The sequence below is a fragment of the Zea mays genome, chromosome 6 (assembly GCF_902167145.1).
Source record: "Zea mays cultivar B73 chromosome 6, Zm-B73-REFERENCE-NAM-5.0, whole genome shotgun sequence".
Classification (NCBI taxonomy): Eukaryota; Viridiplantae; Streptophyta; class Magnoliopsida; order Poales; family Poaceae; genus Zea; species Zea mays.
In genome coordinates this window covers 142,953,388-142,970,569 of record NC_050101.1, presented here as the reverse complement: position 1 = coordinate 142,970,569, position 17,182 = coordinate 142,953,388, and the positions used below count along the sequence as shown (strand labels likewise).

Below are 17,182 nucleotides of genomic sequence, written 5' to 3'. Positions count from 1 at the left end.
ATATATGAAAAACATACATTAACTAATCTACTGTATGAATTCAATATTTCTCTAAAACGAATTTTATTTTGGGATAGAGGGAGTATCTAGAAAACCAATATTGATCATGGATGCAACTGCATCAACTCACACGGTATTACAATAGAGTATTCAGTTTGGGAACAGAATTATCCTCCACACTAGCTCAAAAGTCTTGAGTTAGAGCAGAGTAGCAATAGTAGTTAGTGCATCCTCCCTTTGAAACTCACATAGCAATTCACGCCAACAGAAATAAACTTGCACAGCATAGTAGCAATTGAAGCTACGGCATCATTCTTGTTCAGATTAACAAGTATGGACATCAAACCAACCGAACCATGAATTCTTTAGGACATCACCACTCTTTCCTCTTGAAGCAATAGACCCAAAAAAAATTTACTGGCAATGTGGGTAGAGATCAGGTGATCTAACATAAAATAGAATCCTCACTCGGGACCTTCAGACAGAATTTGAAATGGAATAGAAGCCCAAATACACAGTGAAAACGAGTAAAGAGCAACGCTAATACTGACAATATACAATTCTTAACTGCTGAAAAGCAATAACTAAATCACACTAGAGTTATCCACATGTGAAATGAAAACAATCACATGATAGATTTATTTAACACAGATAACCAAATTATCCAATGCAAGGATGGGTCTAACAAACAAACAGAGCCCGAGACATGTGGCACAAGATCCCCATTGTAAAGCCTAAATAGCAACAGAACAAGATGCAGATACAACTTAGATGCCTGCCTCCAGGGTTAAATATCAGTATAAAACTATATGCATGATACATAATCAAGTTTACAAATTACAACACAACAACTTTAACAATCTATGAACAAACAAGTACTACACCCAAACACCACAAGATTCTTTTTACAGCCATGCTAAGCAGCTAGCGCAACTATCAACTGAACAGAGACAGGCTTCTGCATCTATCAGATTGGTTAATTATAGGGAAAATTAGAACTATTATTATAGTCGTTCAAAATTCCAAATCTAATAATTCAGTAGTCCATATAAATAAACTCTACAGTGTGCCCCAGCCAAACTGGGCAGACCTCATGACACCGTTCTTCCATAGCAAATGGAAGCTAAGTAGAGATTTTTCCCCCATTTGTCCTGTAAACATATCATTAGCAAGTGCAAATGGATGTTCGATCTGAGGTTTAGACAAAAAGGTAAAGAATATCAAGTTACCTTCACATGCTGGCTGGGGAAAGCAGACGTTCTTAGAGTCTCCTGTGTTTCATCAGCAGGTTTCCTTTTGGGGATGCTCAAGATAAACGCTGCCTGATCCCATGTAGCTGCAGTAGCCGTGATGCGAAATCCATTATCCCATCGTCGATGGATACCCTCACTTGGATACAAGAAGTCAAGCTCCACAACCTAAAACCAAAAACATTAAAAATAAGAACCAAGTTTAACAATGCTGTTTTCAGCATATGTTTTTCTTGAAGCTATGTTCTTGAGAGTCAGCAATATCAAGGCATGTCGATATGTTTTTTCCTGGATAGTAGACGATTCAAAGCAAAGGCCAGCCTTCTGAGCACGTCAACGTACCTGCGCCGAAAAGCCAGAATTCCGGGACATGACCACTGCCCAACGACTGCCTGCTGTGGCCATAGCAGTAACATAAAAACCCTCCTTCCATTTTTTGTTTATCCACTTGAAAGGGAATGAGTCGCTTACTTTGTAAGATTGCTGGGCATATTGTGTTCCTGGAGAGGACAAAGTCAATTCCATTCTACAGTGTATCTACAAGTGCAATACCATAAACTGTCACAGCCTCCAGCTAAAAGCTTGCAATCGCAGCTTGACAAAGAACATACGCACTTCCGTGCAAGGTTAAACTAGCCTGGTATATCTCACTAACATAACATGGTGGAAACGAAAAGTAGAACTTTGTACACACAATTTTACAATAGGTAGACACGAAAAAATTATTACACAATTTTAACAGGAAGTAGTTTTACAAATCCTAGGCACCATTGTATTACCTCTCGACATGACCACCAGTGAACTACCATTGTTTGCCCCTGCTAGCGCAGTGATATAGAAGTTCTTCTCCCATTGTTCCATTATCCATTCCTGAAAGTAACACACACCATATCAAAATCAATTGAAAAAAGAAAAGAGCAGAACAGCATATATCAAGTTTTAAATGTTGTTCCCTCCATTCCAAATTCTAGTGCGCTTGGGTTTTCTCCTAAGTCAAATTTGGCTAACTTTGACCGAGTTATATATATATATATATATATATATATATATATATATATATATATATATATATATATATATATATATATACTGTTTTTATATATTACACCTGGGTGCATTCAATATAGAGAATGCACCCAGGCCGAACCTACGCGCCAGGTCCGAGCCAACCGTCCCACCCAGGTCGTCTTCGTCCGTCTTCGTCCCTCCCGCACGTCTTCGTCGCTCCCGCCCGCTCCCGACAGAACCTTTTCACTTTCCCGCCCACGCCCCTCTTTCTCCACGAACGACTCAACCTCTTCACATAAGTTGCAATCACATCAGACCAGCAGTTGCAATTACACCAGACAGTAGTTGCAATCATTGTTTTGTTTAACAGATTTTTGGACATAGTTATATAGAAGTTGGAATCACACCAGACCAGGAGTTGCAATTACACTAGAAAGCAGTTGCAATCACACCAGACAACAGTTGCAATCATTGTTTGTTTAACAGTTTTTTGAACATAGTTATATAGAAGTTGCAATCACACCAGACCAGCAGTTGCAATTACACCAGACAACAGTTGCAATCATTGTTTGTTTAACAAATTTTTGAACATAGTTATAAAGAAGTTGCAATCACACCAGACTAACAGTTGCAATTACACCAGACAGCAGTTGCAATCATTGTTTGTTTAACAAATTTTTGGACATAGTTATATAGAAGTTGCAATCACACCAGACCAGCAGTTGCAATTACACCAGACCAGCAGTTGCAATCATATTTTTTAACAAAATTTCCAGAGTTATTCAGTACTTGCAATCACATCAGAGCAACTCAGCAGTTGCATCCACACCACACCAGCAGTTGCAATTACAACACACCAGCAGTTGCAATCATTGTGTTTACATTTTTAACAGATATTTGGGTAGAATTATACAGCAGTTGCAATCACACCTAATGCGAGGGACATGGAGGCGCGCTGACAGAGAGGCGCGCGGCGGCGCGGGGACAGGGAGGCACGCGACGGCGTGGGGACAGGGAGGCGCTCGGCGGCGGTGGGGAAGAGGGTGGCGCTCGGCGGCGGTGGGGGAGAGGGTGGCACTCGGCGGCGGTGGGGGAGAGGGTGGTGCGGGGACAGGGAGGCGCGCGGCGGCGGGGGGCAGGAAGGCGCGCATACAGGAGGCCGAGGCGTGCTCGAGGTGTTATTGCAGGTGGGTGCATTCAATATAGAGAATGCACCCAGGTGCATTTTAGTGTCGCCGTATATATATATATATATATATATATATATATATATATATATATATATATATATATATATATATATAGATATATATATATATATATATATATAGTATATGTATTTAGAGCCCTGGGCTTTGTTTAACTACAGGAAGCCCTGACCATTCACCCGGTTGACCAGTCACACCATTCGGTCCACCCATTATAATGTTTACACTTAGTTATACATAAGTTTACGCTCGTGTACCACCGTATAAAACCAATCGTTCTACCTGGCCTTCTGCGATGACTGAGACTAGGGTTTTATTGGCGGCGGTTGCGCGACACGAGCGAGCGCAGCGAAGCCAGCACGACCGCGGCGGACAAGCGTCCCCATAGACGAGATCCATGGTGGATCGCCTCCCCATCATCGTTCCAGAGGTGCCTTCCCTTTGTTTCCCTCATTTTCTTCCCTCCCCTAACCTTACCTCCAGTCGGTGCGCACCAGCAAGGGGACTCCATGTTCGAGCATCGGCTCGAGAGCCAGGTAAGTCGTCGTCGATCTACGACTTTAGCCCTGGTAGGAACCTCCTTGCTCCCCCCATCCTGATCCCCAAACCATCCTTTTGGATTTCTAATTTGGGGATATATTTTAGGGTTTCGGTTCTAGGGTTCAGTTTGTCAATCCCCTTCTCTTTTTCTAATCTGAGTTACAAATTTAATTATGGTGTTCCTAATCCATCAATCGAAGTTAGGGCAGCCGAATCCAAAAGGATGGACCCGAATGTTAACACCCCAAAGGATGCACCTCGAACCCCTTTCTTTATCTCTTTCTGATTTCTTGGTTCAATTTCCCACTACCGGGTAATAATGGTTACTAATTGATAAAAAGACCAGGTACAAATTACAAACTCCTTCGGATCCCAATAATTTTCAACCTTCAAAGAGGTTTTCAATCTGAAGATGTCAACCCCAATACCACAGAATGAGTTCAAGGGCTATCTCATTTCATGTAAAATTACATGCATGTATGAAAAAAAGTGTATCAATTATAGTGTCAATCCCTGCTCAGCTTCTGGTTTTTTAGGAACATCAACTGGTGGAGAGGCCTTGTTGGGCTCCTCATCTGTAACAACTGGGATACTCGCTGTGGAGATGGGGATATCTTCAGGTGTTTCAGAGTCATGTTCCTTTGAGCAAGGTTTTCAAGTCGGTAAGTCGAGTCGAGTCGACAAGGTACCGACTTGGTGACTAGTCGATAAGTCAGTCGACTAGTCGTCGACTTGCCAATATAGTGGCTGTTTTGCCTATATAATGGCTTCATATAGACAATATATCAATTATATATGAAGAAAGAGGATGTTTACCTCTTTTGAAGTATGAAATTGAACGAAACTGAAATAAATAGCAAATCTTATCTCATTTGAAGCCTCAAATTGAACCAAATCAGCCACATAAGTGATAAATCATAAACTCATAAGTGAACCAAATCTGCAAATGTATCTTCCATCTGTGTGCTGCAGCTCTGTGCTGCAGAGGAGGGGCGGTGGCTCTGTAGAGGGGCGGCGGCTCTGCAGCAGGGTGAGACCGGTGGCTGCTGCAGCAGGGGGAGATCAGCGGCTGCTGCAGCAGGGGAGACCGGCGGCTCTCTGTCGTTCAGGAGGGGTGGCGGCTCTGCAGCAGAGGAGGGGCGCGGCTGCTGCAGAGGAGAGGCGCGCAGAGGAAGGGCGGCGGCTACTGTAGCAGAGGAGGGGCGACGGCTGCTGCAGAGGAGAGGCCGCTAGAGAGGAGGAGCGGCGGCTGCCAGAGAGCAGGGGCGGCGGCTCTGTGCAGAGGGAGACCGACGGCTTCAGGTAAGTCAGGGTTCAGGTTTAGGTTTAGATTTGTTAATGGGCCTCTGGTTGGGCCGTAAAGGGACAAGTCGGTCGACTTCTTAGCCCAAGTCGACGACTAGTCGACTTATTTTTTTCAGTCGTCGGCAAGTCGGGCGACTTATGAGAAAAGTCGAGTCGGACCTCTAAGTCGGTCTCTGGAGACCGCCTGGACGACTAGTCGCCGACTAGTCGCCGACTAGTCGACGACTTGAAAACAGAGCCTTTGAGAATTCAGTAACTTTTTAGATGACTTCATAAATAGGCATAATTGCAAAGAGCTGTTAAACTTGTTCTGTTGTTTTGGGTGTAGCATAAAGAATCATAATTTCCTTAGTGGCTGGTTTGTTTAATGGCCTGAAGCATGATGCTTATCCAAGGTTATGCATAACAAATTTCTAATTCATAATCTATTGTATTATTCAGAAAATCATCTGGAGCTGGAGTCCCAAGTACCCTGTATGGCAGAAAGAAACCTCCGCTTAAAAGTACTAATATTTGCTACTTCTAAATACAAGTACATATGCGTGCATAAATATACTCGGCTACTACCAGTGTATTATAGCTGCATTTACCTTGATTCTACATGCTTCAGGTAGTCTAGAATATCAAATTGTTGTATATATTTAACACCTTCTGTACCATCAAATTCAGAAATGCACTCAAGAAAAGGCTTTTCAAAACTCTTAGAATGTATTCCAAGAGCAGTGCACATATTCAGAAGCTAATTATGTAATTTCTTATATGTTGCTTTGAGGCAAATTGAGCAGGGATTTGTTTGGCTTCCAAATGGTTTGTTGGTCCTAAAATAGTCAGAATCACATGACATCTGTGCTATAGGTAATCTGATCTTCTAACTCAAGTTTGCATTCAGTTTAGACTTTAGGTTATGTTAGTCATAACAAACTTGAAAAGACATATTAACGAGGAAAGATCATATTAACAGTTCATGTTACATTTGCAGATATGGACCTTGGTGGTTTTCTCCACATTAGGAAAGCTGGAAGAGCCTTTTGAACTCATTTTTTTTTGCTAACAGTGGTGTTATGGTGAAACAAAGTTTTGTGTGTATGTACCAACAGCTAAAATGTAAACACGACATGATCATACTTGAGTACAGGAATAATTATCTCTTATATCTTATTGCAAAATCTGAAACAGTTCTCCTGTAGATGGTTAGCTTGCATTTTACGCTACAATTACCTCGGATCACTTGTTGTATCTTACACCAATTTACAAAATTTCTTGATGCGTTTTATGACAACCTCATGCGCTGAGAGATACATTCGGTCTAAATTCGTTATTATGAAACAGTTGGACGATTTACGTTAAAATTTATACTCATTTACGTTGTTTTGGTTCACAATTTACGCTGAAATCCATTCGAGCCAGAACCCGCGCTCAATCGACCGCACGCGATTTTCACGTCGTAATTCAGGCCTCATTTGCTGTTACGAAACAGGTATACGATTTACGCTAAATTATGTACTCATTTACGCTATTTTAGCTCACGTTTTACGCTAAAATCTATTTGAGCCAAAACCCGCACACGATCGGACGCACGCGATTATAACGCCGTAATTTCGGGACCCATTTACGGTTACGAAACAGATATACGATTTACGCTAAATTTCGTACTCATTTACGCTATTTTGGTTCATGTTTTACGCTAAAATCTGTCCGAGTCAGAACCCGATCACGATGGGACGCGCGAGATTTTTACGCCGTAATTTTCGGGCCGCATTCGCCGTTTCAAAACAGATCTACGATTTACGCTAAAATTTGTAATCATTTACGCTGTTTTTGTTCACATTTTACGCTAAAATCTGTCCAAGTCAGAACCCGTGCCCGATGGGACGCACGCTGGTACGGAACGTGGCTATACCTGGCTGGGGCTTCCTGATACTAATGGAAGCCCAGGGCTTCCATTACCATCGCCCTATATATATATATATATATATATATATATATATATATATATATATATATATATATATATATATATATATATATGGGTGATGGTAATGGGAGCCCTGGGCTTCCATTAGTATGGGAAGCCCCAGTCAGGTATATCTACGCGCGCTCGATCTGGTTCTGGTTCTGGTTCTGGCTCGAGCGGATTGCAGCGTAAAACGTGACCTAAAACAGCGTAAATGAGTACGAAATTTAGCGTAAATCTTATATCTGTTTTGTAACAGCAAACGGGGCCTAAAATTACGGCGTAAAAATCGCATGCAGCCGATCGTGCGCGGGTTCTGGCTCGGGCGGATTCCAGCGTAAAACGTGAGCTAAAACAGCGTAAATGAGTACGAAATTTAGCGTAATTCCTATATCTGTTTTGTAACAGCAAACGGAGCCTAAAATTACGGCGTAAAAATCGTGTGCACCCGATCGTGCGCGGGTTCTGGATCGGGTGGATTTTAGCGTAAAATGTGAACCAAAACAGCGTAAATGAGTACAAATTTTATCGTAAATCATCGATCTGTTTCGTAACGACAAATGGGTCTCGAATTACGGCATGAAAATCGCCACAGGCGCTGTCTCGGGCGGATTTCGGCATAAAACGTGAACCAAAACAGCGTAAATGAGTATGAATTTTAGAGTAAATCATCGATTGATTTCGTAACAGCAAATGGGGACAAATTACGGCGTAAAAATCGTGTGCGGGTTCTGGCTCGAGCGGATTTAAGTGTAAATCGTGAACCAAAACAGCGTAAATAACGGGTTCTGGCTCGAGCGGATTTAAGTGTAAATCGTGAACCAAAACAGCGTAAATGAGTATAAATTTTAGCGTAAATGAATAGAAATATCAGAAACAGACAAATAGATGGAAGCGGATCCATGAACTGAAATATAGGTCATAAAATCCTATTGACATTGGCATAAATATGTATACAAAATAGCATAAAAATAGGATCGCCGTCCTGCGGAACCAGCGCCTCGCATCTGGGATGCGCCACCACTTCGTGCCTAGGGGAGGATGCCGTCGTCGCTAGCGCCTAGGGAAATCCGCCGTCGCGACCGCTGGCACATCGCCGTCGTGCGCACCTCATGGGGCCGCCGCCGCGTGCGTGCCCTCGGGATCCGATGCCGCAGCGTGTCCCTAGATTCGCCGTCGCGCCACAGGAATCCGCCATCGCGAGCGTGTCCCCAGATCCGCCGTCGCGCCTCAGGGATCCGCCGTCGCGAGCGTGTCCCCAGATCCGTCGTCGCGCCACAGATGCTGGAGCGGCGGTGGCGGTGGCCATCGCAGAGACGGACGGGACAACCGCCGTTGTCACCGGGCCTAGGGTGCGCTGCCGTCGTCCGTCCGCTTCAAGAGCGCCGTCACCGCTTGCTCGCCTGCCTCGGAGCGTCGTTGTCGCTCGTTCCTGGTGGAGCGCCGCCGTCGGTCGCCTGCCTCGAGGTGACACCGCTGCTGGCCCCCAGGATCACCGCCGCTCGCACGCCCTAGAGAACCGCCGCCGCCGCTAAAACCTAATTCCTGGCGGCGTTGGGGTGTTTTTATAGTGGTGGCGTGGGCCGGATCGTGGGCCCGATGCACGTAATATGCGCAGACTATATTTGCATAAACTGATACACACATCAGCATAACTCGTATTATATTTTGGCGTAAGCAGTTAGATACAATAATCCAAAAAGGGTCCGGTGCGGTAGCGCACCTGGTCGGTACGTGGTCAGGGCTTCCTATAGTTAAATAGAGTCTAGGGCTCTAAATACATATACTAATATATATATATATATATATATATATATATATATATATATATATATATATATATATATATATATATATATATATTAACATATGCAAGTTCAAAACTTCAAATAAATGCACTATCAAGACATAAGACATAGGACAAAGCCAAAGTGAGCTATAATTTGAAAAGGAGGGAGCACAACAAATAAATAAAAGTGACGTGAGATTGCTAGAATACCAAAAAGGGGGCATTTAATAGCTTACCTTGTGAAGAAAATATGGAGACAGTTCATACACTTGAGAAGTAAATCCGGTGCCAGCATCCATTATCAAAGCCCACAGATTTGAACAAGAGGCAACGGAGCTTATAAACAAACCATCTTCATTTCCCTTTGAAATGTGCTGAGCTAACCTACAGTCTGCAACATTGTAGTGATACCTGCAAATAATCATGGTTAGAGTGAAGTATTTTCTTTCTAACTAAAGCATACACCTATGTGGTTTGTACCTCTGTTTCATAGGCCGCCTTGCATTGTAAACACTAATCCATTGGGTCGCAGGCATTCCCATCCGAATCTTCTTTTTGGGCTGCTCATCATCATCTTCCTCCATCGTAAGGCGACCTCTCTTCTGGCCTACCTGAAATACAAGCTGGTAGAAAATCATAAAAGCATATATTAGTATCTATACCAATCATTGTATGCAGATGTGTACTGGTACAAATAACCAATGGCCCAGAAGCCTTAGTACCAAACAATGGCTGGAAGCAAGCTTTAGTTAACAAGAACAAGGAGCAACAAGGTTGGATAGAACAATACCTTTTGAGCACCATCTGTATTGATTGGCCTTATGTCTGGGTTTGGACCAACAATGCCATCAAAAAGAGAAATGTACTTTGCATAGTTTGGTTCTTCATCAAACTTTAAGTTCACAACATACTCAATAAATTGTCGGAAAGGTTGTGGGCAAAAGCAACACAAAGATTCTGGAGAAGTTGCCATCTTTTTCTTGCAGACAAGGAAACCTTTATTCTCCCCCTAAAATCATTTTGCTGAAAATTTGAGTAAGGGGGGATCAGTAATTAAGAAAATTTGGAGGTTGTAACAAAGTTCACCTGGTATCCTTGCCAAGGAAGGCGACCACGCAGAAGAAATACAAGTGTGTAGGCAAGAGATTCAAGGTCATCCCTCCTGCTTCCAGTTCTCCCCAAATGAGCATGCACGCTAGCATACCGAACAGTTCCTCTGTTCCATTAAACAGTGATGTATGACAAAAAATGTAAGCATAGAAGTAGGGGAGAATAAAGCCTTGGAAGATAAAACCTAGTGAAGTATTTCTATTGCAAACCTGAAGACATCAGGCCTCTGATCATATTCAACATGCTCTCCTGTACCAGTGTCTTTCCATCTGGTAGCTGTGTTGACAAATCAATGTTAAGTCAAAACTAACATGTATATTTGAAGACCCACTGGGCCCAATATCTCACAAGAATGTTCCTCTGAACTGAAATTTAAAAACAAAAATACCTAAACCAAGGTCAACGAGAAAAAGTTTCTTCTCTTGTAGGGTGCCTGGAGGTCCAAGCAAAAAATTTTCAGGCTTCACATCTCCATGGACGTACCTATCATAAACAAGAGATTTCTTTAGCTATCATTCTATACACAGTATACAAAATATATTACTATCCTTTGACTAGACTACATCAGGTACCCTTTTGAGTGCATCTTCTCCAGTATGGAAATTGCTTCTATAGCAATGCAAGCCACCATTTCAACAGGCATACTGTTAAAGGAACAAATTGAATCAATTAAGAAACTGAGAAAACCAGACGAGAACATTTTAAAGAAAAAAATTGGAACTGCATTAGATACTTACGAGTGAGAGTTATTATTCCAAACATCCCATAGGCTTGGCCCCAACATGTCCATAATCTGCAATAGAAGTTACATTGCGTGAGAAACTGTCACAGGCCTAAATAGCCGTGATGGGCTACGGAGGCGTTGGGCCCAAGTCGGGCCAACTAGGCCCAGCGTGAACAGTACCCACTGGTACTTTAGCGCAGATACTGAAACGTGCACTGTAGCACGTTGCAAACCCCATCTAGGTTTAAGGTCGAAGAGTCCAGACTCCAGAAGACAAGATCAAGTTAAGTCGGATTGAGTCCTCTCTATAAATATAAGGAGATGTATCCTTTGAGATTAAACAATAATAATTCGGAAAACCCTAATCCTCTCTCCCTCCCCTTCTCCTAGTCACTGGCCTCTCCCTCTCCATGCGCCGCCCCTCCTCTCCGAACAGCCGCACCATGCCAGCTTCCCTGCGCACAGCAGGCCATAGCACCGTGCTGCCGCTGCCCTCTCCCTCCCTAATGGCGCGGCCAGCCCTACGGCAGTTGCTCTCCTCGATATTTTAAATGATGGCAGCTTAGAAATTCTAAGAGCTTCTGCAGGCAACCAAACATAGACAAATTGCACTGCACAAACCTAGATATAGATTAGTGCAAGCAACCCTTAATGAAAGGAAAATTTTAAATGATGGTGGCTTAGACAGCTTAGAGGTAGGATGATTTTAAAAGATAATTACTTAGACAAGAGGTGCCGTGTGAAACCAAAAAAAAAAGTAGTGGCATGTGTGTGCACAGTCAATATACAACAGTATTGTCTGCTCAATACCATGATATAATACTCTCCCAGCTTCCCTTTGTAGTGTACTCTTGGTACGCCATGAATTCCGCTAAGAGTGCTGCAGGATGGACGACAAGGCCAAAAAGTTCAGACGTAATTCCAGTTGGAACATGCAATAGATGACAAGGCCAAAGAAATTTTTTGTAGAAACCAGTGAAAAAAGGAAGGACAAATCCGTCACTTACTTGTAAACTTGCCACTCATAAGGAGCACCATAGTTGCAACCTTTGCTGGTTCGATGTTCAAATTTGATTGCAACCTAGTATGAAAAAAAACGTTTATGCTAATGCAGCTACGATGAATTACAATTAAAAATTCCAGAGAAGGCATAAAGACCTCTAAAGCATTCGCACCGGGCGTCCTGTCACTAACACTAGGAGAGGAAATGCGACGACCAACATATACTTGCCCAAACCCTCCCTTTCCAAGCTTTCTGTCAATTCTGTAACTGGGTGAATTGCCAATTTGAACCTGTTCCAGCAAATCAAGAAATGATGAGCATGCCATCATAGTCAAACACAACATACACAGTTCTGACAAGTCAATCTCTAATACAGGCATAGGCCCTCTTACAAGTAGACACATAAGATCTGGCATGCCAAAAGTGTAAGGTTCTCACATTGATTAAATATATCATTTTTCCAGATGCACTTGGTCACAACACATCAAAAGCCATTGCAAGAAAATAGAAAAATAGGGTAAATGAAATCAAATATAATATATCATTAAAAAATAAAAATGCTGGAATTTTCAGCAGCTGGACTAAGAAACTCTCATCCCAAATCAGAACAAATAGTATCCATAATTTCAAGCCTTTAACCTCAAGGAACTCAGACTGGTCAGAAGTTTCACGTAAATTGTTGTGTATCCATATTTTTCAAGTTTTTAATTCGAGGAACTCAGTTGTTGGAACTTTCATTTAAAATGTTGCATAAGTAGTAATTTCCAAAAGGTGTGACAAAAAACCTAAGCCTTAGACAGATGTCATCATATTTAATAACTTCAATAATTACTAAGAGAGTACTGATTTGAATGTGGATATACTATGCATCTGTTTCTCTATATTCCAGCATGTGTTCAACATTTTCATTACATAAAATTTATACTTTCTAGAGTGCTACAGGCAATACATGAGGCACATATAACAAATTAAAATTTGCAACATGCAGGCATTCATATGTTTCATTTCTGAAGCTTTAAGCAACAGCAACAAAGTCATTTGGAATTTGAGTATGATAAATATGGTACTATAAGATGTGCTGCCATTACTCATATCAAAACACACAATAATCTTGTACAATTGTACTTTCAAAAACAAATGCCATAAATGGATGCCAATCTAAACATAACAGCAGCACTAGATATTTTTTCCCATACAGAACATCCCATTCAATTTACAAGCAACCATGGTCGCATCAGCTGGCTCCATTTCATGTCAAATACATCATTATACCGCAACTATATATTAAAAAATATGGAAGTGGATTTTTCTTTCACTCATTAACTTCATGCCACACATGAAATAAAAAACAGACCAACAGAAAACTGTACCTAGTTGACACATGACATTAGCATCATATTTCTAGGGGCTACCGGCTACGTAAAGTAGAGAACTTGAACATTTGTTTGGGGGAAATTCATAAAATTGGAGATGGAGCCATGAGTTCTTTTTGAGCACTGCTACACGTATGACTTCAGTGATACACTCAGATACGACTAGGATCATTTAATGGCTCATGGTTTATTTGTTCAGACAAAGAGGCAATAACAGCCATAGATTAACGTTGGTCGTACTCCTGTCGTACAGGAAAGTCCTATGTGAAGCATTTCCCGTTCTTTTTGGAATAACAGTTGGATAGGTGTAACTGCACTGGAAATTCAATTCCCTGATATTTTAAGTATTTTCTCAACACAAAAATTACAGTAGCAGAGGCTTTCAACAATGCTGATTGGCGAATACAATATAGAAGGGGTCTAGTCATTGCTGAGGTAAATCAGTGGTAGGACCTATGGGGGACAAATCAGTAACACTCATACAGCTGAAGGGCAGCAAGATGCAGTTCGAGCCTCAGATAAATTCAAATCTTATACAACTAAGTCCTTATATAATTTCTTAACTCATGGGGGTGTAATTGGTCTCCAAGCAAAGGTGCCCTGGAAATGCAAGATTCCGGTGTAAGTTAAGAGTCCTTTGGCAGATGTTACACAATAAACTGCAATCCAGTGGAACTGAAGAAAAGGGGTTGGAACCGTAAAACTAACTATAGTTCGTGCAGAGAGAGAAGGGGACAATTGATAATATTTTCTTCGATTCGATGCTCTATAGAACAGACGGTATGGTGTTGCATGCTGGATGTGTTTGATTGGAATGGCTTCCTGACATGACAAGCTGACTTATGGGAGAGGTGACCCAATTACAGATTCAGAGTCCCTTAACAGTTAAGTTTGTTTTTGTTTTCAGGTTTAGCATGGGTGCTTTGGACTAACAGAAACAAGATGGCAATAGAAAATCGCCAACAAACCAAGTGATGTAATGTAATCTTAAGTTCTTAACAGGTGTAGGGTTTTTTCAGAAATGGCGTCCACTGCTGAAAGGAAAAAAGGCAAGAACATTTGACAGAGAAGATGCTGAACTGGCTTTATAGCACCCCAAGCTGTTGTCTTCAAACGTTTGAAAAATTTAGGCTGCTTTTGTTCTAATAAGCTGGTGAGTAATGTTGTATGTTATGTCTGTTTGTTTTGGAACTCATCTAGGGCTATTGTATCCCCAGAGGCCCAGACCCCAGACTCGTGAAACAAACCTTTATAATGCAGAGTATTTCTCGTCTACAAATAATAAACTTCATATTTCCCAAAATAGCACGTCAAGAGAAGTCACATTCCACACTGACCCTGTTTGGTTAGGCTGTAGCTTTGAAAAGTAGTTGTAAACTGTGGACTATGGAAAAACAGTTGTGTGTTATGGGCTGTGCTAAAACTGAAAGTCGTTTGGTTCTTTTGCTCACACCCCGTCTTCTTCCTCGAGATAGATCCCCGGCTGCTCACACCCGACCAGCCAATATTCGGGCATTCGGCAAAGGTGGTGCTCCAGCACGGCCAGGAGGAAAAATGGTGTTGTAAAAATCATACCCACCAAAAACTACTGTTTGGCTGTAACCTTGGGTGGAAGCCAACCCTTACTTTTGGTTTTTTTTAAAAGCCAAAGCAGTTGAAAAGGCCAACCACAACAGGTCTAGCCTAACGCTCGAGCAATGAGGTGGCAACCTTAAGAGACCAAATTCATCTATAATCAAACCCTTAGCTAGCAATTAAACAAGACATTCTCATCAAGAACACCTATGCTACCTATCCATGCCAGCATACTAAGTCGATCGAGTTTACGCGTTCGAGCTCAAATCCGACGGCAGCCATTTGATACCAGCGTCTAGAATTGGTCCAGTCCCCAAACGTCGCCCGACTTCGGAACACCGCGGGAGCTAAGGATAGAGAAGAGAGATCCTGACCGTCTCCGGGAGCGGTGTCGTGCTGCCGTCGTCGCCCGGGCCGGCGCCAGCCTTCTCGACGCTCCGGACCACACTATCGCCGTCGTCCATCCCGGCGCGGAGGGAACCCCTCCCTTTCCCGGTCTCTAATCCAGCGGCGGAAGTCTCCTCCTTGAGGCGAACGCCGCTTTCGCTTCTGCGGCGGTGGTGGCGGGTGCTCCCTGCAGGAGCCGGACTCGAGGCGGCAAGGCCTAGAGCTCGAAGACGAGTCTGAGACGGAGAGGAGGAGGAGGCTGTGTTCTGGTCGGCGACGGGGAGGAGATGAGAGAGAACAAAATGGAAAGCAAAAGCAGAGGAAACGAGAGCGGCTGGAAGATTCTGGACGGAGATCTCCTTCTTCGGTTCCTGCCGCAGACGATTCCTTCGTCAAACTCGTCGCCCGCGTACGAAATAGTTCCGCTTCTGTTGCGGAGAGACGTACTATTACGGCTTCGTATTTTGTCCTAGGAACTGCCCTTCAGAAGTTCAGACGATTATTACAAGCCTGCAAGTTTAACCGATAAAATGTTGATGAAGTTTTTATTTTTAAACGTTAATTTAAACGTGGTTTTATCATAATTTCAGACCATAACATAAAATCAAATATTAAAACAAACAACATAAGTTGAAATCATAATATTGTGCAAAATGACATGTTTACAACCACATTACCACAATAACAAGTTCAACTAATAGCAAGTCGACAACCACAAACAAAGTGGAATGAAATGTCTAGTGGTCCACAATCTTCTCTGCAATAATAGAACAGAGTGTGGATATATGTTCAGAACTTCAAATGGTTTAGCAAGTGAGCAACAGAGCGTGTGCATTGTAGAGTGGTGTTGCTTATAAGCAAATATCAGCAAGTGAGCAACATCCTATATGTTCAAACCGAAGATGGCCTTTATTGGACTCATCACTATAGGCTTAAAATCCTCTCGCTTCTCAAAATCTAGTTCAGCATAAAGCCACTCATCTGTCCAATCGCTATGCCATTTGGTCTAATAGGCAAGCACAGGAGCAACAGAATCTCTCTGCAAAAAAGCATTGGCTCCGGTGCGAACCCCTTGACTCTGCATGGCCCATATAAAAACACCAAGTCTAACAACAGCATTAGGTATCAACTGATGCATGTATATCTCAAATTTCTTCGGAACCTTTGCAATCATCCTATATATTAGCACTCAAAGACCAACTCTGAAGAAGCTTCTGAAAACCACATCTTCCTTGCTCTTCGGCTTTGGAGTCGTCTCTAGAAGTAGCCTAGAGGGGGTGAATAGGCTACACATGCAAATCTCAACAAAAACTTCGAACTTTTGTGAGAACAAACAGTTCAACAAGGAGGCCGGTTCAACCGAGATTGAGGCCGGTTCAACCAGGCTTCTCCAGTTCAATATTGAACTTAATTAAAACTATTGAGATCTACTAACAATAAACACAGTGGAAGCGTTGAATTAAAACCAACTAAGTAGATCTAAGATCTGAGAAGATGAGAGACAAAAACACACCCACAAAAAGCACACAAGACAAACGATTTTTACCGAGGGTTGGTCGCACCACAATGGTGCCCTACTCCTCGTTGAGGTGCCCACAAAGGGCCAAGTCTTTCGCAACCCTGTTCCTCGTTGCCGACCACACAGGTCAAGGCGATCCCTTATTCAAGTGCCCACAAAGAGTCGATGGTACAAATCGTTCTCGGGGTCGTCCACAACTTTGGGAACTCCCAAGGCAAGATTACAAGCACACAAGGAACAATTTGCATCAATTGACATGATGTGTGCATTGAACAAACTTTTGAATTGACCTGATATGTCAATTTGCACAACTTTGGAGGGAGTGAAAGTGTCACACATACACATATGTTCGAGGGGTGCACACACGTGTCACAAGATATCCATGAAAACGCATATGATATATTGTGCACACAAATATCTCAACAACCACTATAACA

The 17,182-nt window shown here is 42.5% G+C and overlaps 1 protein-coding gene across 3 annotated transcripts; it reads right to left on the bottom strand.

Annotated features, from left to right (window-relative positions):
• Window positions 1-613: 613 nt before the first annotated feature.
• Window positions 614-15,751, bottom strand: LOC100383451 (Protein kinase family protein). 3 transcript variants are annotated; one of them, XR_553984.4, is made up of 17 exons: window positions 15,214-15,751; window positions 12,047-12,181; window positions 11,896-11,969; window positions 11,699-11,768; window positions 10,902-10,957; window positions 10,737-10,808; window positions 10,553-10,647; window positions 10,374-10,440; window positions 10,141-10,270; window positions 9,845-10,063; window positions 9,535-9,677; window positions 9,291-9,465; window positions 2,030-2,120; window positions 1,722-1,750; window positions 1,593-1,642; window positions 1,230-1,418; window positions 614-1,151 (listed from the first exon to the last, which is right to left on the bottom strand). XR_553984.4 is itself a non-coding variant. In NM_001176100.1 (16 exons), the coding sequence occupies exons 1-16, from the start codon at window positions 15,301-15,303 to the stop codon at window positions 1,092-1,094; spliced, it is 1,824 nt and encodes a 607-aa protein (NP_001169571.1). In that variant the 5' UTR covers window positions 15,304-15,528; the 3' UTR covers window positions 770-1,091. The 3 variants fall into 3 exon arrangements, 2 of the variants coding, with proteins under 2 accessions (NP_001169571.1, XP_008648120.1); NM_001176100.1 differs by having other exon boundaries at window positions 770-1,151; window positions 1,593-1,750; window positions 15,214-15,528; XM_008649898.2 differs by lacking the exon at window positions 614-1,151 and having other exon boundaries at window positions 1,229-1,418.
• Window positions 15,752-17,182: the final 1,431 nt, after the last annotated feature.

Bases quoted from the DNA above. Each gene is read 5' to 3' on its own strand.
- LOC100383451 (NM_001176100.1), bottom strand. From the start codon at position 15,303: ATGGACGACGGCGATAGTGTGGTCCGGAGCGTCGAGAAGGCTGGCGCC. The intron at 10,648-10,736 runs GTACCTGATGTA...TGTTTATGATAG, and splicing joins GAGAAGATGCACTCAAAAGG to GTACGTCCATGGAGATGTGA. The intron at 10,271-10,373 runs GTTTGCAATAGA...TTAATGGAACAG, and splicing joins CAGAGGCCTGATGTCTTCAG to AGGAACTGTTCGGTATGCTA.